This window comes from Micromys minutus (assembly GCF_963924665.1).
Source record: "Micromys minutus genome assembly, chromosome: 3".
NCBI classification, from domain to species: Eukaryota; Metazoa; Chordata; class Mammalia; order Rodentia; family Muridae; genus Micromys; species Micromys minutus.
This window is the reverse complement of record NC_137972.1, coordinates 82,678,802-82,703,113: the sequence shown is the minus strand read 5'-3', so window position 1 is coordinate 82,703,113 and position 24,312 is coordinate 82,678,802. Positions and strand designations below refer to the sequence as shown.

General features: G+C 43.8%; 1 protein-coding gene across 1 annotated transcript in view; it reads right to left on the bottom strand.

Annotated features, from left to right (window-relative positions):
• Positions 1-6,774: 6,774 nt before the first annotated feature.
• Positions 6,775-24,312, bottom strand: part of EFL1 (elongation factor like GTPase 1) — a 123,599-nt gene continuing 106,061 nt past the window's right edge. Inside the window, exons 18-20 of the mRNA XM_080914572.1 lie at positions 20,786-21,765; positions 11,291-11,475; positions 6,775-7,207 (exon numbers count right to left, since the gene is read on the bottom strand). Of these exons, the coding sequence (XP_080770698.1) occupies positions 7,019-7,207; positions 11,291-11,475; positions 20,786-21,765 (1,354 nt within the window). The 3' untranslated portion in view covers positions 6,775-7,018. The remainder of the gene's footprint in view (positions 7,208-11,290; positions 11,476-20,785; positions 21,766-24,312) is intronic.

Sequence of the window (24,312 nt, the reverse complement as noted above, 5' to 3'; positions counted from 1 at the left end):
CTGGCTTCTTTGCTTGTGAGAGTTATCAATCAGACATTGTGACAGATCCGCCTGAAGTCTGGCTGGCACTGTGTTGGCCTGTGTCTGCTGGCCAGCCACTCTGAGCCTTGCCTTTTCTCTCCACCCCACATAAACAGTGTCCCTATCTGTCTTATTCTAATGTGCAGGTGTCAGTGACCAGTCCTTACTAAGCAGCCAGCACTGTTCAGTTACAGGCTCAAGACTATTTCATTATCTTAACTTTTTGCTGATGTGTACAGTAATGTACCTTTGGTGTGCAAAAAAATTAGAACTTCACAGCAAATGATATGAAAAGGGAAAGTGATCCCTGACGCCTACAGAGCTGATAAATCCAACAGATTCATGATATCTTCAGATGGTCTTAGCATTGTTCATAACGGACACATATGTACATAACACAGACAAATTCATGAGAACACAGCTGTGTGGCTGGCTTGGTTTTTTATCCTCATATGTCCTCAAATTCTCAACTGTAGGGAAATCCTGCTTATTACAGTCAGTCTACCATGACCAGATAACTTCTCTGAATGCAGTGCAAAATATAGATCTCCCGTTACTAGCAGGGCTTCCCCCTCTCTGACCTTGTCTGGGGAGCAGGGAACCCCCACACCCTTTACCTGGAATAGTCCTTGGCCGACTTACAGGTTCAGTTTCTTCTTTTTCCCTTCTTCCCCTCACCCACCTCCCCTTAAGAACCACCCAGTGAGTACCTGGGATTACTGGAATGCCTCTCCATGCAAATGAGGCATTCACAGAACTTTAAAACTCTAGCCAGAGATTTTCTCTTACTCTGAAAACTCTTTCCCACTCTCCAAGGTCCATATAAACCCCTAGTTCACCGCAGTAAGGTGTATTTGAATAAGCTCACCTCTAATAAAGTTAGGTACACAAGCTAAGATGGTTTAAGAGCTTTTTCATTGGCGATCATCAGAGAAAGCCTTCGCTTAAGTAAGAAGCTCCAGTTTTTCAAAAGCACATCAGTGATTCACTCACTATGTTGACTGAGGCAGTACTCCACCATTAGATGGTAGGGTTTTTTCCTTTAGGGTAACTGTGTAGTCTTGTTAGGGCATCTGTAACCTTCCTGTGAATTGCTAAACAGATTGTCAGGCCAAAGTGTATGGTCATTTTCCACGTACTGTTGAGCAAAATAGGGCTGCCACAGGCATCTGCCCTTCCATGTGCATGCACAGCCATGTCAACCACATACTTACAATTTAAAAATAAATCTTAGAAAAAAAAAGTAAACCTGAGCACAGAGATTATGGGTAAGATTCATCAGGAGACAGAGGGCACCTGGGGCTTTGATGGCTGTTGGCATCATTGTATCAGCTAGGAAGAGGCTCCCCAAGTGGGTTTTCTGCTTTGTTCTATTGTTGGTTTTGGTTCTTGTGTCTGGGTCTCAGCCCTCTAAGTGCACACCAGGCTTCCTGAAGCTTCTTCCCTGGCTTTTTCTGTTATCCACAGCAAAACTTACAGGCAGAGGAGCCCCTAGAGCCCAAGGAACTTTTGCTGCCTCCACTGAGGGGTCAGGTCATAGTCAGAAGCTGACAGGGTGCACGTGCACAGGACAGTGGCTGTCCACCTGAAATGCACAGCAGCCATCTGTGGACTTTACTCTCTTGTTATTCAAGCCACATCCAAACTCATTAACTCAGAAATTCTAGTGTCTCCGTGACTTTTAAAGATGGTGGCAGGATCTCAGGTTTTGGCGGCAGCGCGGCTGGTGAAAGGCGGTCGTGCACGTGAGGATGAAGTAAACAAGTTGGCAGTGTGCTGCAGTGTCCTCCAAAACTGACAGGGTGAGGTTGGTGGAGTCTCTGCAGGATTCCCTGAGAGCCTCTGGAACATTTGGTTGCAAAAGAGGGAGCAGGAAGCTCCAGGTGAATCTGTTCAGCTTGCTGGAGGTTGACTGCTACCTACAGATCCACCTTTTCTGAACAAGGGAATTAGCTTTTGGGAAGGCGAGGCTGGCTCCATGACTGGCTTCAAACTGGCAGTTCAGGAGACTAGGCCGAAATCTGTTTCCAAGAACTGGGCAAGTCCAGGCAAGTCCAGGCCTCAGAAGCTGCCCTGCCACCTGGCCTGAGGCAAGGACAGTGGGTCAGCAGCAGTTTCCAGACCTCCTCAGCTACTTCCTCAGCCAAAAGTTACCAGACCTCCCCAGCAAGTTTCCAGTCCCCACACCCTGGTAATAAAATGTCTGTAAAGATGGACACGACAGATTACCATAGAGGTCACTTATCCAGGAATTCCCTAAGGTGCTTTAAATCAGGTCTGCAAGCTCACCTGGCTGTCTCTATTCTGGTAATGGGAGCCCCCAGCATGCTGGACTTCTACAGAATAAAGCACTCTTTGTATTTATATAATATTTGAGTCAGAGTATTGTTCTTTTACAAATCATGGACCCTTACACTTTGAAACAGAAACTGGGGTACCTACCGTCTGCAGTCTCAGACACAAGGCTACCTTTCTCGTTTCTAAAGAAATATTTGATCAGGGAGCACATCTTTGCATCAAACTCCATCCCAAATGTCAAATCCTATTTATTTTGAAGGGCTAAAGGGTGACAGAGGAAAAGATACAACTCCACAGCCTCTGGAAGCAGTGTAATCAATTCTTCTGGAACCTGCGTTCTCTACAGGGAAGTCGCTTTCAGAACTGCCATCTTGTAAAGGGCAGCTTAAAAAACATGCATTTCCAGTGACCTCATGGGAGAAATGAGAAGCTGGGGTTCAGGGAGAGGAGGAGGAGAAAAAGGAGGAGGAAAAAGAGACGGGGGGGGGGGGGGGGGGGACAACTAGACACCTTAGAAGGTCATTTCATTTTTGAATTAGGGCAAATAAAAAAGGAAGCATCTAAATCTGGTGTTCAAACAACCCTTTCTGGTTTGATCTGGTCTTTTCTCCTTTAAAAAAAAAAGTGTCCCAGATCTGTGAGCTGTGGACACTGCATTCCCACTTGAAAGACAGGTGCGCTCTTCCTCAATCTGCCCACGCTTCATCCAGAAATTTTTTTTCCCAAATAATATTTGTTTTATTCTTCCACCTCATACACCCGATTAGTTACACTCGCTTCCCAGTCTTGCCATGTCCAGGCCCCTGGCCCGTGATTTCACTTCCAACAAATTAAAACCAACAGAAACGAGTACAATTTGTGTTGTCCATACACTTACTGGAGCATGGGTCTTTCTTCACCTCTGCCTCTGTCAGAAGCCATCAATTGTGGAGATCTATACTTCAGCATCCTTACCACAAATGTTAAGAGTTCTCTTTGATGGCTTCCTTTTGTGTGTGTGTGTGTGGGGGGGGGGGAGTTGTCACAGAAGTTGTTCATGTTCTTTTTCTCAGTTATGGATCTGCCAAAGTGAAAGAAGATGACAAACATGGCACTGGCCTGAGAGGCAGCCCCAGGCCATGAACATCAACAGACCACTCACATCAATATGGCCCCCAGTGGCGGCATGGCTCTCAGACAACAGCATGGTTTTAGGCTGCAGCATAGACTATTGACATTTGAGTGGCCTTCGGAAGCTAATACTGGCAACTGACATCAACACTTGGCCCTCAGTGGTGGCAGGGACCCTGACAGCACAGGTTACTCGGCCATGGCACACACCACAGACATCTATACAGCTCCTGTCCACATCAGGACCATCAGGACCACTGACCCACAGAAGACTCTCAGCATCACCGTGGACCACGGACTTCCAGTCCTCATCTTGGGCTTCATCATTGCCCAAAGCCAGGGGCATCTCAATACGTAGAATGTTTCAGAGGAGTCTGCATAAGCTCTTCTTTGTTGTTAAATTTTGTCCTTTCCCCTTTCACTTGGGAATCCTAGTCCTGTAAAAACAGAGCACAGATCTGAAAGGCTTAAGCATTTTTGAATGTGGTATAATAATGCCTAGCCAAATTTTGCTTAATAAGGAATGATCACCGCCATGATTACTATAGGATGAGAAGTGCACATTTTCCTCTGTAAATCACAGGTAAATACAAATTTCAAAACATATGATGTATCGTGTCTCTCAAAGCAGGGTACTTTTTAGACAGCTGGCCAGGCCAGATCCATTTCATTCGGGGATTCCAGGAAGGGCTGAAGATCTGCGACCAGCTTTCGGTGAACAGTTCATGCTGCTGGTCCACACCACCACTTTGAGGACCACTGCCTTACAACATGTCCACTTACTACAAAGCAAGTTTCCCTCACTCAGCAGGGAACCCTGGAACGGGCACATGCAGTCCTGCACCTTCCTCTACTGACCTTTGCCTTAATGCTTTGAGGCTACTGGAACCTGGTCTTTCCCGATCCCTGTGTCCCTCTGGGGCGGCCTGGCCATGTGAAAAGGACGACCACTGATAGCTCTAGCTTCATTTCTACAGGTACAGCAATAAACTAAAGAAAGCCCCAGGGTCAGCACTCACTGAATTATTCAGGTCACATCCATCTTAGTGTGACTGAAGGACCCGTGTGCAATGACCGTCAGAGTGTGGAATGATCAAACCCACAATACTTCCTGTACTGTAGTTCTTCAACTCTTTCTTAAAAGGAGGGGCTGTTTTCTAGATCTATCTCCTCTTCAGGATAGAGTGGGAAACTACAAGCTACCATACATACAGCTTGAACGTGGGACACAGAAGTTGTCTCTGACTCCTCTGCTAATGGTGCTGGTATAATCTGGCTTTGCACTCTGACCACCACCCACATTTTCTGGACAGTAGCAGGAATTTAGATGGTTTTTAGCTGGTTGCCTTGACCTATGGGATAGGGAGAGGAGAGTCAAAGGACAGCCCTTCTGGACCTTAGCCATCTGTGATGTATGTCAATTCTAAGTGTGTAAGACAGGTTAGGCTAGCAAATGTTACCCTCTGCCTTAAAGGCCACTGCCATGTTCCTAGGAGGTTCTAGTTTCACTGCGTTGTCATGGGTACCTGTGTGTGCCTAACTGTGCTAGGCTACTGTTGCTCCAGTTTACAGTGGAAGTGGACTCTCCAAGGCTCTCTTGCTCTTGGGAAGGGGAGGCAGACCCTGGTGGCAGAGGGTCTAGAGCTGCTAAGCAGTGCCTGACTGAGCACACTCTTGCTTCCTTACTAGGTCCCAGTAATGTCTATTTCTATCTTAATAGCTATGAGGGCCAACATACAACAGAAGTCACCTTCCCAACCCTTTCCTCTTCAGTGCTAGGCATCCTCCTAGGGTCACTGAAGAAGCCCCAAGTTTCTACAGAGGCTATATCCAAAGAGCAGGCCCCCTTCTGGCCTCCAGAAGAGTGGAGCTGGGAGGGTTTGCTGACTTCTGTACGTAAGTCCCAGAGCCTGGTCCCTCCTAGCCTTCCTTTCCTGTTGTTTGTGCTCAGGACTAGACGGGAAAATGTGTCTGGCCTTATGTCTACACAGCTGCCTTTGATCTGTGTCTTCTCTTCAGAACTGTCTCTAAGGTCCTCTTACAGTTTTAAAGGGGAGGCAGGTTCTGCAGCAGCCACGGCAGGCAGGCCAAGAGCAGGCCTGGTTTTGTGATTTCTCAGGTTGGCCTTCCTTGCTGCCAGGGCAGACTGGTTTGCTTTCTGTGAAATTAACAGGTGGGAACTGGAATCTGGGGCAGTATGTGGCACACAGTAAGAGTTGTGTTGTGCAGGGACAGACGGGGATAGTGTGTCAAGACTGAGGCCCCATGGAAGTCAATACAGCTGGGGAGGTTAAGTGGCAACTCAGCCCCACCCCTGCTCAAGTCTCTCTGTGACACTGTGTTGTCCATTACTGTGCCCCCAGGTATGGGGAAAGAAAAGTAGCCTTCTATTATCCTGAGAGCCCCACTCTTGTGCTCAATGGAACTGCAGAGAGAGGGTTAGCCTCTCTTTCATATACAGATCAAGTGTAGAGGATATGGGGACATTTCATGGCACTGCTAATGATGTTATCAACACACACTATCAGTAGTCCTAGCTTCTCTTATCATCCAAGTGTTTAAATGAAGCCACACATGATACCATGCTCCTAGCTAATTCAGATACCATTATCTGTTAAATTCAAACAGACAGTGAATTATCTAGGAATACTTTCTCTAAAGTCTGGATCAATTAGACATAACCAGCTAGGCCAAGGATCTGAAGATTAAAGATAAAGTATCCACAACCATTATTAAGAGTGACATAAGCTATTAAGAATACACATTAAAGATATTTCAATGTTAGATGCAATAATTTTATGAAAAGATTCCTTCATTTGACTATAACATTATTATGCAGTATTAGAAATCACAGAATTGATTTTTGACCACATTGCATTTGTTCCTTAAATGGGGATACCTAAACAAGGCAATGATATCCAGAAACACTGGCAGTGGCCCATGCACATTAGCTTTTAGTTTATAGCTCTTTGGTGTGTTTAAGAAGGAACGGCAAAGACAATCACAGAAATTCCTTTCTGTTTCAATGAAAAGGTCCAGGGCACAATGCTCATGGACACTAACTTAGGAAAGAGTGGGCACTCTGTTAAGGCACGAAGCACAGGCTATAGTGGGCTGCTTCTGCTAGCTAACACTGGTATTTTGAAGAAGCAGATGCTCTCTAAGTAAGTGTTCTCTCCAATGATGTTAAACTCTGAGGACTAACTCAGGTGAAGTTCACAGGAGGACGACCTTGGCACATGACAAACGACTAGCCAATGGGAGTTGAGTAGCCAGCCAGGATCTAGAAATGAAGCCCTTAGCACCAAGGGTAACCTTGACCTCAGCATACACCTCACTGCTGAGGGTTGTGGTAAAACTCTTCATACATAATGTAATCAACTCTAACTGTGAAACAGAATGAACTGAAGAAATAGTTTGAAAGTATGTTCTCTGATGTCTTTAAAATATATAGACCATGTTTATTATTGAAAGCGAATCCACACAGATAATTTACCAAAATGAGATTTTCCCCGATTAGACCCTTGATAACGTGTTAATTCATTAAAAAGAAAAGGCCCGACCACTAGCAGTAAGGACTTCTTTTTAGCTATTTGTTCTTGCTGAGGGTTCTCTGCTTTTCTGCGTGTTCCACGATCTTTTCTTCCACATAGAGGCCCTTCCGCTTCCGCACTGCATTCATGTACTTCCGGGCCTGGTTCTCAGAGTCTGCCTTCTCCCCAAAGTGCAGGTACTCCTCCTCGGTGGTTGGCACCCAGAACGGGTCACTGGGAATGACCTTGTAAGAGAAGGTGACAGGGTAAGAGAAGCTGACAGGGTGGGCTAGGTGAGGCAGATGTTAATTTCATCAGTCTTTGGCTAATGAAACAAGTCCACAAATGGACATTTAATCTTCCTAGGAATGGTAATATACAAGTATGAAGACTCATGGATCTGTAAAAATGGTGTCCATTCAACAGACTTGGAACACCCGTCATTCTGATTCTCAGGGAAACACAAGCATGAAAGAAATGGCTTCATCTTTAATGAAAGTGAGAAAGTTACCTGACTGCTATCCTCACTAATTTTGCCTTTGTCTCTAATAATGATCAACTCATGCAAACATGGCCTTGCTTATTGTTTCTGAGATAGCTCATGTAGCCCATGATGGATCAGAAATCACACAGTAGTTGAAGATGACTTCTGCTAGGTGCTGTGATTACCAGTGTGTTATGTTTAGTTTAGATGGTATAGAGGTCTGAACCAGACTTCATGTGCAATGGGTCCCATCTTGCTGGGACCTCTGCTAAAGATAGCTGAGGTTGGCTCAGTTTTGTCCTTAGAGGCTTCCAGGGCGGCTGTTTGTTTGCACTGTCTTCCTTGAGAGTCCCTGAGGGTCTTGGCTGTGACGATTCTGTGCTGTGTCCTGAGATCTGACCTGGCCAGGGTCTCTGCCTTCACCTTCACCACTCTCACACTTGTGTGGTCATCCTGAAGCTACCTGCATCAATATGCCAAAGAAACTCCAACACAGGAGAGATGGAGTAAAAGCTCAGTCACCATGGCAGTCTAGTATGGAAGTCTAGAAAAGTCTTTCTAGACTGTAGAGCAGGGCCTGCTATCAGATTAGAGGAAAGGGTCCTCTTCCTCACTCTTCACAAAGAACCTGACTGCCCAGAGCTCACTCCTCAGAGCAGTTTTTCCACATCAAGAGCTAGAGGTGTACATCACCTTTTAACAGGAGGGCACCTAAGAAAGTTGTTGCCCACATAGACAAACGTGTGTGGGGCTAACACATGCACATGAGCACACATACACATGCATCCACAGGCATACACGTACACACAAATATGTATATACACATGCACGTACTAATGCATGCATGCATACATACATACATACACACTCACACACAGTTCTGGAGGGGAAAGCTTAGGGGATCCATTACATTTGGGTCCAGCAGGTGGGAATCACTACACTCAAAATAACCTCTTGGAAGCTCTTCTGGGGCCACCTTCCTCAGCAGTCTCCCCCAGGGTCACCTCAGGTTGAAGTGATGGATCAGGGTTGGGCTTAAATGTGTGTGCAGCAGCGCTGGTTGAGAACACTTTCCCTCCCGTGTCTGTTATTAGCTCTGTTTTCCCCCTTTTGCAAGAAGGGTAAAACTTAGAAGGAAATTATGAGATCGCTGACTTCAAAGGTTTCCTCATGGAAAATGCCTGTAATTTCATTTCCTCTATTTTCTGAAGCACTTTCTCTCAAAAGCTCTTGATTGTAAATTATATGGTATGCCCGAACACAAATGAAAAAAAATCCTTGGAGTGAGAAGGCAGATCTCAACAACCATGTTATTTCTAAACCTAACTGGGGGCAGGGGTACCAGATCAATGACATTTAATTATGATGCACTTTTAAAGACTTTCAAAAATGTGAAGCTTTTGGAAATAGGACCATGGCAGGTGGTAAGATATGGACAGAGGGAAGGCATCACAACCAGGACCAAAGTTTTCTTGACAAAAATTTCCTCTAAAATTGTTTATTGAGGTTTTTTTTTTTTTGTTCTTTGTCTTGTTTGTTTTTAAATAACCGCCTGCAGCTGCTCTAGACACTACAGTTTACTAAGCATGTAAGTTCAACCTGTGCTCAAAAGAGAAAAAAAAAGATTCTAAGATACGAAGTATAGCAAACTTACCATGGCTCCTGTGTAAGGGCTCACCTACAGTAAACCTTGCTGCTCTTGCATGTGTCTATTCTCCTGGTTCTACTGATGGGCACATGGCCACATGGATATTGGGAAGCAGGGATACTTCTGTAAGAGCTCGACACACCTCAAAAAAATTCTATCTTAACTATTAACTCTTTTGAAAGCAGCTACAGAAATACCCGGTGAGCTGATAAAGGCTATATTCTAATAACAATGGGCAGCAGTTTCTAGATTCCTGACCTTGTTAAAGACTACATTTCCCAGCTTCCTTAGGTGGGGCCTTGCTAGATGTGGCCATATGATTTGTTCTGGTTGATGGAACAAGGAGGAAAATCCAAAATGTATTATAAGGGGAGGACTGGGACCTCTTCTGCAGCCCCAGCCCTTTTGGCTGGGATGGAGCTATGGTGGGAGGTAAACCAGTGACTTTGACCATCAAGGAAAGACAGGATGAGCTGGGCTGTCACATAGGCATGTGCCAACTCTGTACTGCCTTCTCAGACTGGAAGAAATACCCTCTGCCTGAGTGGCCCACTGTATTTTGAAATGCCTCTGTTAGAGCAGTCTTATCTCTTTTCTCCATAATGTATTTGCCAACCAGGAAATGACGGACAACCTTCACTGTGTGTGTGTGTGTGTGTGTGTGTGTGTGCGCGCGCGCGCGCGCGAGCGCGCGAGCACTGCATGCATATGAATGTGTGGATGTATGGCCAGAACTCGCTTGTCTTACCCCTCCAGTGCCGGGACTGCAGACGTTTGCAGACTTACTTGCTTCTTCACATGGGTGCTAGAGATCTGAACTCAAGTTCTCATGTTTGCATAGCCATGATTTTACCCCTGACCCTTCTTCCTAGACCCATTCATAAAAATTTAGAGACTCAGTAATTTTCAAAGGAAGACTCAGTATGCATTTACTTTTGGTCAGGCCTGGTGGTATAAACATATAACCTTATTAGCTGAGGAATGAAGGCAGAAGGACCAGGGATCCAAAACCAGCTGTGGCTACACAGCAAGTTAAGGCCAACCTGAGAAACTTATTCATACCTCTCTCCTTTCACGATGCACCACTCACCCAATGACAAAGCCACTATAATGGCTCTGAAGGCAGGCATATTTATGGCCCCATCTATAGACAGCCTTATGTACCCCAATGCCTTCTGTTCAGATCAGAAACACTACGACAGCCCAGTTTCCTTTCCAGCGCTGACCACGGCCAGCCTTGTGAGCTGGATGGCTGTCATTTAAGATGTCAGAAGCCCGAGTCTGACAGCTGCTCTCAGCAAGGGCAGCTCTGGCGATGCACCTCTCAAGGTCACTGCTTCTAAGGTCCAGAATCACCTCACTCAGTCACAAACGTTTGGCTGCACCGCCCTGCCACCACGCACCTGGCCACTAGGACTCCAGCAGACAGTTCCCGACCTTCAGGCACTGCTGCTTTAAATCCACTTTTCTCCCTTACTGCTTCTTGTTTTATGTAAAAAGCTAAAACCCAAGCTGAAAAGCTAGAATTCTGGAAACGGTTACCTACAAGCTGTGGGTTAAGAGTGCCCTAGATACTTTCAACACGAGAAACAAAGATGAAGGCTACTTGGCAAAAAGGCAATGAAGAATACCATTTAGTATTCAAAAGTGTAAAAATCCAAGAGAAATTTCACCAGAGTCACAGTTCAAACACTGCTCACTAAAGAGACGCCGCTAAACTGAACACTGGTTCTGTCAGGTGTTAGTCATGGGTGTTACATTTTCATGTCTCTGGACTGGAGTCTGCATTCACACCTATTTGTGACTGTAGAAGGATTTGCTGTGTGCTTGACTCCATGTGTGGTCACAGAAAGGTTGGGGGAGCTACATCATTCCTCTGGGGAAGCCATGGAACCCCAATCCTCAGAATGGCAGAAAATTATAAAGACAAACTGCAGATCTCCCTTGAGGAATCTCTCCCCATCCTCCTACCCCCGAGGGAAAAGATTTCAAGCTTCACATTAAAATACGTTGTCATTTTTCTTTAACTTGCTATATGTCTGCAGCAGGAGGAAAATGGATTTTACGTTATAAACAAAATGCATGTTGGTGCTATAAGCCAGCTTTCACTGGTCCCTTGCCTGGGCTGCCATGTCAGTAAAGGCCAGTTTCACGTAACCTGTGCCTGGTTCTAGGGAAGGTGGGGCTGCAGCTCACCTCCCAGTGGCTGAACACCAGCTGTGGGCTAGCTAGTCCGCTGGTCCTCTTCCTGATTTCATCTGCAAAGCCGAAGCTTTCCGCCACAGGCAGCACAGCCTTGATGATGAACATGTCCGTCCCCTCCTTCATTTCTTCCTGAAGCACTCGCCCTTCTCTCTTTGATAGCACAGCATAGACTCGGCCTACAAAACAAAACTCCTTAAGTTCATCCACTGATCACAACTTGGCCCAAAGTCATAACAGTTTACACCCCCAGTAATGATGCCATGAACATTTAACTGCTAATTAAAAGGCAAACCTAGAAAAAAATTGCATATAAAAGATAACAAGAGTCCAAACTGTGCCCAGTGACAACCCCATCATGCAGTGAGAAGCATGTCCTCTGGGATTACTAGCAGAGTCAGAAGTCGGACTGGATTTCTATAGTTATTAAGATGCTTTAGGAACTATGGGTATTCTTAATATGATGACCTAAATGATGATAAGAGACCATCTGAGCTCAGTGACCAAGCAATTGACAGTTTAATACCAATCAGAAACCATACCTATGTAAACATTTGCTCATATTTTTCCTAAACTGGCAAAATTTAGGTAGTGTTGACAATGGGCATTTTGTACCCCTGGAGATGAATCGTGCTTGGAATCTTTACTGTCTGGTAACAATCCTGAATCAGCACAAGAGTCTTAGTAACTTCTCCTGCCTGACACAATTTGTCTCCAGGTAAGATTCAGCCCTACAGTCAGGAGGAACACATCTGCCCCTTGGGAGTGGCATCTGGCACAGATGTCTGTGGGTGCTCAGGGCATCCTTTCAACTAGTAAGCAGAATGATCAAGAGATCATTAAATTAAAAATCACAGAGAAGCCTGAAGAGCTCACTGCAGCTAGCAGGCATGCTCATTAGAGCTTCACCTTTCACCTGCAGCTTAAGAAATCCTTGTGACTGCAGAAGTGATTTGTGTGTGTGTGTTAAGTGCACAGAGGCAGCTGGGCAGTTAGTCTCCTGAGGCAGCACAGTGAGCTCAGACCTCTCCTCAGTATAAGCAGATGTGTCTGGTGTGGCCACCCCTATTCACCCATCTTAACCCAGGAACTGAGGGCTCAGAGCAGCACTGCCCACCCCTTACTCTCCACAGATCCCCTCTGCTGGCAGTGATTAGGGAGCAGTGGAGAGCACGGCAGACAAATGTGCCACATGGCCTTGAGGATTAAAACAAGGACCCTTCTATTAGCTATCGAAGGCACTGCTTCTCCACTGTCTGGCTACCATTTCTTTTTCCCTGCCCCACATTTCTGAAGCAGGCAACTTCTAACTTCTTCCTCAAATGCTTTCGACACCCACAGGTTCTTGGAGAAGCTCCGGGTTCTAATAAACTGCTTCTTGGAGATACAAGCTAATGTTCATGCTGCAAACCAGTTGCTCCTCAACCTGGCTGTCAGCCTGTCTGCTGCACTGGGGACCTCTGATGGACATGCCTCCTTACACACCTAGCCCCAGGGCCACTACTGTGTTTATTTCTGTAATTCCTGAAGACATAACTTTCCTGTGAGCATTCTGAGGAGGCTTATACCTTTCTTTGAGCAAACTCTGTGTCAGAGAGCCAATTCAAATACTGTCTGTGGTAAGCAAATCTTAGGGGAGATGCTTAGTCCCACCTACCCCAGGCTTCTCACCGGCCCTCCACCCCTGCTTTACAATGCCAACTGCACTCCACAGTTGAGCCTACTGCCTTCTAAGCTCAAGTCCAAGGCAAACCACTCTCTGGGGATAGATTCTATCCTGTCATTAGTGCTGGGAATGTCAGCTCTAAAATCATAAAACAGTTAATTAGAAGGACCGTGAAAGTCGGCAAACATTACCAGATAAGTTAAGTAAATTCAAAATGTATTACCTAAACCTGGCTTGCTCCTGGGAAGACCCATCTATCTCTGACAGCTAGACAAATTCTTAGCCTAAAATGTGAAGAGCCCGTTCTTACTTACCAGTCCTAGATTTACACATGGTACACTGTTATCCCTGTTGTATAAGCCAGCCTTTCAGCTACCTGAAGACAGATACCTAGCCTAATTTTCAGTGACAGGCTGTGAATTTCCTGTAGTATACCAGCCATGTTCCTAAATGAGTCAGTATGACTTACTTACTTGCCTCTCAGAATGCAGTATTTTAAGAGCAGTCTGTCAATGCTGAAGAAAAAAAAAAAAAAAAAACAAACAAACAAAAAAAACCCAAAAAGTAACTATTGCTTTGATTAAATAATCTGCATTCTGCTACATAGTTTTTGTCTCTGTCTCTCTCACACACAAACACACATATACCCTTATGAAAACACCCAGTACATGTGAGCACGTCATCTTTATCTTATTCTAAGAAAAAACTTTTACTTGTTATTATTGTGTGTGTGTTTGTGTGTGTGTCCGTGTGTGTCCATGCTGGTGTGCACAGGATTTACATGGTGGTCAGGGGACAGCTTTCAGGAGTAGGACCTCACCTTCTATGTGGTTTAAGACAGGGTCTCTTTGATGTTTTTCTGCTGTGTACACCATGGTAGCTGGCTCATGAACCTCTGGGGGTCCCATTGTCTCTGCCTCCACTCCTCCTCACAACACACATCTGGTTTTTGCATATGCTCTAGGGACTAGGATTTGAGTCCTTAGGCTTGTGGGGCAAGCAGTTATATCCACTGAACTATCTTCCTAGATTCTAAGGGAAAAAAATTAAGGTGGCTTATGAAAGTAACTGGTAAGCAGTAGGTTAAGAAAGACTAGGAAAATGGGTAAAAGTCATGATGAGGGCGAATGTGGATAAACAAGTGACTGCGGCTGCTCAGGAAGCCGATTTTCCTCCTCCAGGGGCCATAGCAACAGTGAAGATCAATCCTTGTAATTGAAACCGAATGTAATTAATCATGCATTTTTGAACCATTCCATTTTAATTCTACTAGAACTACGTCCTACAACCGAGGCCTAGTGATGGATCATCAGGGAAAGGAAAACACTGTAAGACAACTTTCCATAGTCACTGGGCTCCCACTGTGCCCACAGCTTGGAAGCCTTTAGACACCTTCTAGCTCTGCCACTACTGCCACTGGGAAATCAACACAAGTTTCTGACCCAGGCTGCCCACTGTAAGTGCTTTGCTATTCCTTAACTGGGGCAGAGCACCAGACCAGTCAGTCCTTTGTTCCTGTGACTTCAGACCTGGGTTCTATAGAAGGCACCTTGAGAGAGAAAAGTCTTCAAGAAAACAACAACAACAACAACAACTTAACTAGAAGGGTTGTGGTCACCACTACACTATTGGTGCTTCATTCTGTGCCTGGCCTGGTTATTATGAGGAATTCAGATCCTGTGACCAGAGCCCCTACCTGAGAGCACAGCTGTGAGCTTCCCCAGCCCAAACGAACTGCTCACAGCTCTGTGTGCATCGGAGGACTTCCACTCAGAGCCACAGCTCCTCCAGCGTAGAATATGTCACCTTAGGCCAACCCATACATATTCTCTTCAGATTCAAGGACACTCTTGAACACCTTGCACTGTCTGACACTGAAGGCTAAAAACTCTCTTTCCATGTCAGCTCCACAGAGCACCCTCTTTCCAGCATTACAGAGTCACATCTTCTCCTAATGTCACAGCTTAAATTAATCTACAATTCCTAAAGATGGGAGGCAAGAAAGGCTCGTCTTTCTGAATATAGAAAACGAAGTGGCTGTTCACTGCACATTGTGTTCTATAATAAACAAAAATGAAATAATGAATTTCCAAATTGGGGATGACGGGTCAGTGAATTATATTAAGTTCACAGGAATTATGCAGAGGTTAAAATGAAAATTTTGAATAAGTGGCCAAATAGAAGCACGCTTTAAAAGGAATAGCAAACACTAAATTACTTAAACCATAAGGTCACAACTATGCACAGCATTCCAAGGAAAGGGACTGCAATAAATAAATGACTAAATAAATAAAATAGAAAATAAAAGGCTGACTTGCAAGGAAGATTTTCCTCTTTCATCTTATGATGCGTTATTGCTGGTAACACATGTGGACAACTTCAGACACACACACAGACACAGGGACACTGGCTATTACTTAAGTCTTATGAACAAGATCACAAAAAAGCTTTCTCTTGCCACTGAGCTACCAGAATGTGAAATCAAGCAAACGCAGCTAACAGGATGGAGTCAATCAAGTTGAGCTGAAGCAAGCTACAGACACTGGGCTTTCGGGCTGCTTGCTACTAGATCAGCTACAGGGTTAGAGGAAGTTGCATAGCAGGCTGACCTATTCCTGGAAGGTCTTCAGTGACTCTGCGCATAGCTTTACGTTCATACTGTCACTGTCAACTACTTACAGATGCAGAAGGCAAAGTCCAACCAGAAGTGATATGGAGCTGCCAGAGTAACACCTAGTTAAGGACCCAACTAATCAGGACGGAGTTAACACAGTGTCACACTGTAGTGGTTTAACAGCAGTGTCTGGGCTTGGAGAGGGAGCACTGAGCAGTTCGTAAAGCCAACCAGGAATGAGCATTAGCTTCTGTGTGCTTCTGTGCATGCTGTAGCAGCAGATGCTGGCTGGCTGAGCCCCAGTGGCCCAGGCTAGCCACACCCATGTCAACATCCCATCACCCTGTTGCCCATTCTACGGACCCTAATTTCTCATAACAAGCCACTGTAAAGCCACTACACTAGACCACTGCATTTTACTCCTTATTCAGTTACTGTTGTTAAGCTTTGTCTACTTAACCCCTCCTTTGCCAAGACCTTGTTGAAAATTATGAGATAATGGCTAAATAATCAGAGAACTTCAAATGGAGAGAAAATAAAGGCTTTAAAAGCACAGTGATATCCAGGTGTTTCCAATGCATATGCTCTAACAATACCAACACTGAGTCCTTTGTGTCACGTTAAGCCAATAATCCCAGCTGGGATTAAAATTCTAGCACTATCAGATGAGTGTCTTTACAGCTGAGGACAATGTCAGAGAGTAATAGGTCTGAAGAAGAACAAAGACAGACAGCTGCTAGGTCACAGGACAAGGCAGTCAGTGTCGATGACGAACAGACAAGCCCATCAAATGGAATTTTCATGGGTGAACAACAATAATGGATCCATAGATACCTTTAGAAAATATTTTTTAAAGTAAAAAAGGACATTTTCTTGGGATCTTTTTCCATGATAAGCTACTTTGGAAATAAGTATTTTCCTACAAATTTTCTCATTTTGATCATATATGTAAAAAGGAAATCAATTTTTGCTAAATAAAAAGGACCTAAAATCATTGGTTCTTAGAAAATTGAAAGGAACAGCCAACAAAGTCTAAAGTCATCTTGGAAGAGCTCCAGATCTCCAGGCAAGAAGTAAAGAAGCTTTAAAACAGAAAGTTTCTCCATTTCTTTTTCCAGTTGATGTTGTGGACTTTGGGAGAAAAAGAAAAAGGGGAAAAAAGCAAAGCAAAGCAAAAATCAAAAAAAACAAAATAAAACAACAAAACCCAAACATATTGACAGCTGACTATATTGATGAACCATGAACTCTTGGCTGTCCAAACCAGAGTACCCGAAATGCCTGGAGAAAAACAGGCCTCAGGGGAATTGTTCCAGGAAGGGACTTCAAAACAATTCAGGAGAGGAAAGAGGTAATACATCTGGAAAGATTCATGGTGGTGGTGCTGGTAGGCAGTTAGTTTTGGAGCTCAATGTCTATTCTTTGGAGGACTGGGACTTCCATAGAATGGGACTTCCATGCTCTTGGACAAAGGAAAGCCATACTCCACTCCAGAGGAAGAAGAGTTTAGACCATTGGACACAGACGGGCAGCTGACTCTGGGAAGCCACAGGCTGTGTCTGGTAGCCAGGTGAAGTGCTCCAATCTGAAGAAACAACAGGATGACAGCTGGTGCTTTGAAGTATTACCCCAGGGAGGGTGAGTCACCACGGGGGCTGGGTGTGGTTTCAGGTGACCAGTTTGCTTTCAACCTGGTTACAAGACAGCTGCCTCTATCTGAGAAAGAAAAAAACTCCTCCATTGTTTCAAGCTGGTACAACCACTCTGAAAATCAGTTTGGTGGTTCCTCAGAAAACTGGACATAATACTACCTGAGGATCCAGCTACACCACTCTTGGGCATATACCCAAAAGGTGCTCCAACATATAACAAGGACACATGCTTCACCATGTTTATAGCAGCCCCATTTATAATAGCCAGAAACTGGAAAGAACCCAGCTTTCCTTCAGTAGATGAATGGATCCAGAAAGTATGGTACACTTACACAATGGAGTACTACCAGGCTGTTAAAAACAATGACTTTACAAAATTCCTAGGCAAATGGATGAAACTAGAGACTATCATTCTGAGTGAGGTAACCCAGTCACAAAAGACCACACATGATATGCAGTCACTGATAAGTGGATATTAGCCCAAAAGCTGGAAATAACCAAGACAGAATCCAGAGACCACATGAAGCTCAAGAGGAAGGAAGACCAAAGTATGGGTTCTTCAGTCCTTCTTAGAAGGGGGAACAAAATATTCACAGGAGGAAATATAGAGACAGAACATGGAACAGAGGCTGAAGGAAAGGCAATCCAGACTGCCCCTCCTGGGGATCCATCCCATATACAGTCACCAAGCCAGACATATTGTGGGTGCCAAGAAGTGTATGCTGACAAGAACCTGATAGAAGCTGTCTCCTGAGAGGCTCTGCCAGAGCTTGAGAAATACAGAGTCAAATGCTCTCAACTAACCAATGGAGTGAGAATGGGGTCCCCCATGGAGGAGTTAGAAAAACAACCAAAGGAGCTGAAGGAGTTTTTAACCCCATAGGAAGAACAACAATATCAACCAACCAGACACCCCCCCCCCCCAAGAGCTCCCAGAGATTAAAGCACCAACCTAAGAGTACACATGGAGGGATCCATGGTTCCAATGAATATGTAGCAGAGGATTGCTTTATTGGGCATCAAGGAGAGGAGAGGCCCTTGGCCTTATGAAGACTTGGGTGAGTGGGTGAGGGAACACACTCATAGAGGCAGGGGAGGGAGTATGGGATAGGGGGATTCCAGAGGGGAAGGGGATAACATTTGAAATGTAAGTAAAGAAAATATCCAATTAAAAAAATAACACGTGGCAAGAAAATTAATTATATAGACTCAGATTATTGATACATAAATATAGGAGATCATGAGACTAAGTAATCTTTTGCAGAGTATCAGCAATCAGCCCGCAGTGAGGTCTCCAGTATTGATTTTGGAGAAACAGAGGGGGAAGACATGTCTATGAAAACAAAAATGGGGCCAGTAAAACTCAATCCTAAACTTCATGAAGGAATGCTTACTCACATGAGAGGTATTTGTGTCTTGGCTGGTCTCCTGGGTGATGGGTTCAGACATGGCTGCTTTATTTAGGAAGGATGCTGGCCAAGTAAAATGTGTCTGAAGAAGCACTGGAATGGAAAGGCCAAACCCACAGAAACAGCTAGAGGATCAGGGTAGCATCCTTCTAAGCAGAAGACAGGGAACCTGACGTTCACAAATACAAACTCACTACAGAGATGAAGTGGCATGAAATGGGCAGGAGACTGGCCATGCTGAATAATGGAGACACTGTATAATCAAAATTAGCTGAGCTGACCACTGCCAGAAGTTTAGATATAGATGGGGCACACAGACTGCCAAAGTAAAAGAATGCAAATGCGCTCTCCAGGACTTGAAGAAATCAAGGTTTCCTGATTTCAACCTCATCTCAGTCTCAAGGGGAATGCAGACTAAGGTCTGGGAACGAACTAGCTAGATGACAGGTTATATGAGGTGCTACATTCAGAAAGAGTGGCGGTCACTGTATGTAGCCTACACTTAGATTCAGTAGCTTCTGACTAAATCTACCTAACTTGCTTAGTCATGCTCTTTTATAAACAGATATCCAGTTTATTTTAAAGAACTTTATTATGATACAAGCCTAAATTTCTTTTGAGAAGAAGAGAAGGAGAAAGAAGAAGAGGAAGAAGAAAGAGGAAGAAGAAAGAGGAAGAAGAGGAGGAGAAGGAAGAAGGAAGGAAAGAAGAAAGAAAAGAAGGAAGGACAGAAAGAAAGGCAATCAATCAATCTCAGATTCTTCTTTTGGAAATTAATCAGCGAAGCAAACTCATTTATGACATAATTGACTGTGTATTGACTATCGAAGGACCTTATGTCAGAGCAAGAGTAAATTCTATGGTTAACTTTCATCCTTTATATTCTCTTCACCACTACAGTTCCAAGGTTCCTCCAGAAAAAGGATCTACTCTGTCAGAACACTTTGAGGAATGGTGTTTGTGTTCTAACCTGAGTTTTTACAACCTGCAAAGACTTATTTCCTTGCCCCTCCCCCACTTAATAGTAGAAAGTAACATAAGCATCAGTGAAGCAGTGCAGAACAAACAGCAAGCCTTGACCCCAACTCCACATGCCCAGTGGTCCCTAGCACTGCTTCTTTACAGGGAGGGAAACCAAACGGTGATCTGACTTAACTGAGAAAGCCCAAGTGGCTCCCCCTCAGGACTGAGAGTTTACAATGTCCCCTCTGTACTATGAATACAAGAATGGTGGCTTCTTCTTATCACCATTAGGGTGGCCCGGTTACCAGGCTGAAATGCTGATTCACCTGGGACAAAAGTGCTGCCAAATTGGGGTTACATCCTGACAGACCAGACCTTTCATCATAAACTGTGAAGAAGGAAAAGTACAGAGAATTTTTCATTCATAATGGTTAAAAAAAAAAAGTCTAGAAATAAATTTAACCAAGAAAGTGAAAAGCATCTATAAAAAAATGAAGATGCTGACAAAAGAAAGTAAAGGTGGTATTCAACCAAAGTAGTCTACAGATTCAAAGCAAACCTGTCATGATTCCAGTGATGTTCTTACAGAACCACACAAAACAACCCTGAAATGTGTGGAAATACAAAAGACCAGAGGCAGCCAAAGCAACCCATTTGTGAACATATCTGGGGCCATCACATTGCACGGTTATCTAACTATACTATAGAGCCATGATGACAAAAATAGATTTTTTTTTTCTACAGAATCACACATGTAGACCAAAGGAATATAAAACAAGCCTTAGAGATACTCAACAGAGCTGAGGGCATCTAAATTTTGATGAAGAGACCAAAACCATAAACTTTACTCAATAAGTAATACTAGCAAAAATGAATATCCAACTGTAGAAGAATGAAATTAGATCTATATCTCCCATCCTATACACACACAAATAAATCAGTTCAAACTTAATCAAAGATCTTAGCTTAAAGTATAAAAAAAAGATACATTTGCTGCAAAAGAAAAGACCTTTAAGTAACCATGTATTTTCCTTCTCGAGATTTTAAGATACAGGTCTCTGGCTTTCAAAAACTCTTAATTTGTTAGTAAATTAGGTAATCTAGCTTCAACAAAACAAGTGTGTTTAAGATACAGGAGACCTTGTTACTTAGGGCACTTTCCTGTCTTCACTCTTCCCTTCTTACCGAGGACATCACTGGTGGCCATGATGTCACATGTGTACATAGCTGCCATCAGGCGTTGCGGTTTCACCTGCAGAGCATAGCGGCATCCTTCTTTCATGGTGGCAATTAGCTGCCCGGAGAAGGGTCCATAGCAGTCAATAACTGGAGAGTCTCTTTTCTGGGATGTCTCTTCAAATGGCTCTGAGCAGCCATCTCGTTGCTCTTGGTTTTCATCTCCAATGTGACAGGTCTTACCTTCCCCCTGCCCCTCTCCTGGCAGATCACACTGATCCTGGTTCTGTTTATTACTTGCTCCTTGTTCTACACATTTATTTAGCTCCCACTTTTCTAGGACAAAACAGACACCCATGAGGGGTTCCTCACACATGGGGCCAGAGAGGGTCGCTAGCTGGAAGCCACTCACAATGCTATTGCCAAAGTCTCGAAATCTACCGGCTTCTTTTGATTCTCTGACAGCTGGGCCAGACCATACTGAGTTCTGAAAATCTTCACTTCTACTGACTAGGATGTTGGGCCCACATTTTCTTGGGCCAAATGACCAGATCTGGTCAACAGTGTTCCTCCATTTCCTCCCTGTTAGGTGTTTCTCTAATTTTCCTTTGAATTCCCAGATTTTCTCTTGGGTCTTCTGATGAATGGCCTGGGTATTTCTACCCTCATTCAAGGAAGATGTCAAAAGCTCCATGGAACGAATCAAGTCGCTGTTTTCTTCCAGAATCCTAGTGACTTCTTCTGGAAGCGGTATGGCGCGGACGCTGAGTGTGGCCAGTTTATTGGGTGTCGGTATGGTGATAAGACCATCAGAGTCCACGTGGATCCCCTCTGGAATTTTGCTTTGTTCTTCTTTTGTTTGGTGTATGACAGCAACTTTTTGTTGCCTGCCTATTTCTTCATTGACCATGTCAACTTTGGGAGGTTTTGTGATCGTTTCTCTGAATGGAATAATGGGTTCAGATACACTGATGTGAATCTTTGCAAACCTATGTGAGCAAGAGAAATAGCAGATGGTTAGGATCTTAGCCTTGTGTCACAATAGAGATAATAAAAAACACAGAAACACACACTTCATTTTCCATCAGGCCTGTCATTTACATTCTTGCCTCAATTCATACAGTGCTTTCATTTTAGACTGGGAGACAACCTCTGATGGGAATGGACCTCCAGGGAGCTCTAGGCTTGTGCTGGGATGTTGCTGCTTTGTTCATTCTCAAAACAACTAAACCACCTATTTAAGTAAGATTGTTTTGAGTGGAAAATAAATATTGTAATAGGATCTGACACATGACTCCTTTAAAATCAAATTTGCCAGGCTTGAGTCTGGAGAAGATGAAACCAGTTAATATCCCTCTGCAGAGACAGACTCACACCAGTCAGGGCTGCATGATACATTCTGTATTGACAAAGAGGCTCACATGAAGCCAGAAGGACCCAGGACTGTCTAGCATGTCACCATGAACCTTTTGTAGTGACAGGAAGCTCTCTATCTTCTCTGTGATCACTGAGCACTAGAAATGCAGCTGGTACAACAGAGAAAAATACTTTAATTTTATTTAATGTAAATATCCACACTATGGCTAAACACTGAAAACGTGACTAGTGTTGTTGGTTTTTAACCAACGTTATTTATACAGCTTCGTATGGTCCCACACCTTCACCAAGTGTCTACAGTGCCATATAGTACAGGGCTGGAACCCTAATCTGGCACAAAGTTCAGAAAGTTTGCTTTCCACACAGAATTGGATTTAGTTTCTTGTCAGCTATAAATTCATCCAGGGCAGCAACTGAAACTGGCAAGGACTGACTCTGCTGCTGCTACTGAAGAAACTGAGCAATCTTTCATTTGTCTTATTTTCTGTTTAATCACACGAAAGCTTTGGGTAACCTGCATCTTCGTGTGTGTACACTTGTGTGCGTACAAGCACATTATACTGAGTTTTGGACTCTCATAAAGATATCTTCTCTAGAAAATTTATTCTCTAAGAAAACTGAGTGCTGATAATTCATCCTAGGTTTCTTTCTGCTTTTAATATTTTATAGATATGGCCCAAGTACTTTATTTTATGCTTTTTGGTAAATTTGAAAACTCAATAGTTTTTTTTTTTTTTTTTTTTTTTTTTTTTTTTTTAATGAAAACAGCATCTAAATGGATTTTAGCATCTAGACCCTGAAGCAAATGCTGTGCAGAAGACAAAGAAGCACGGCAGCAGGTTCTTCCACTGAGGGCTATGGCGCAGCAGTACGGTTTTCTTCTTTCAGGGATAGGCTTACGTCACGTCTTCATGTCTGCTCCAGGGTGCACAGGATGGATGACTACCTCACACTATACCAACTAGAAATGATGGTGACACTCAAACCTGAGAGTATACACAGAACATTAAGAATATACCAAGTGCTTTACAAAGTGTTATTTCCTTAACAGACACGAAAGCAGGTGAATGTTCATATTGTCCAAGAGAGCAGAGGATCTAGGAGCTAGGTCTTACTCTGGCTTTAGCGCACCAGTACACTGTGGGGAAAAGTTGAGTTTCACTGCACACATTACACTGCAGTGAAAAGTTCTGTTTAACAGCATGGTAAACAAAAAATTCACAGTGCTAAATGATTGTGATCATAGGTCAGGTAAATTTAATTTGTATAAAGTCTGTCAATATAATTAAAATTATAATATAAAACAATATATGCTAAAAATGCCAAGTGATCTATATAATCATTATTTAGAATGCCAAACTGGGATTTAATACTTATTCTTTGTTCTAAAAAAAGTATTTAGATGGCATAAAATATGCCACTAAACTGGCCCCAAATAGCTAATCCAGTCTTTCTATAGGTGTGTGATTCTTCCCACTTCCCACTCTGAGGGGCTTGTTTGCTGCTCATCAATCCCAGCAAGCCATTCTTGCTGTGAGGGCTCAAGTGGGAGGGACAGGCAGGGGGACATGTGGGGTTGAGCATCCCATCCTATCACACTTGGCACCTAGGAGCTGTTGAAATAGTACTATTGAAAACCCAAAGCATTCGTTTCGTGTCATTAGAAATAAAAACCCAGATTCATGTTGGAGCTCCTTGACTCCTTATGAAAAGCATGTACTGGGACCTACAATTTCATGTGGCTAGGTAACAATTAGCCTTCACTTTGGCAAACAAACAACAAAACCCCACAGGGCCATGATAGAATTCCTTGTTTTGAGAATTCTTATAGGCTTTTCAAAGTAACTTATTTTTGCCTAAACATGCTAGGCAAGGAGGCTGATCAGGTCAATGCCTTGCAGCAGAGAAAACTTCAAATGTGAAAAAAGCCAGTGTGCTGGTTTGTGTTGGCAGTCTCAGTGTTGAGGGGAAGAGAGAACTGGGTTCTTGGGGCTCGCTGGATAGTAAGCTGAGTGTAGCTGGGATACTCCTTATCTGAGGAATGACACCCAAAGCCTCCACACACACACAAGCACATGCGCATGCATCTCCTGACCCATACAAAGCAATACAATGGAAACAAGGATACTCAAAGAAATAAATAAACAGGAACACTGCAG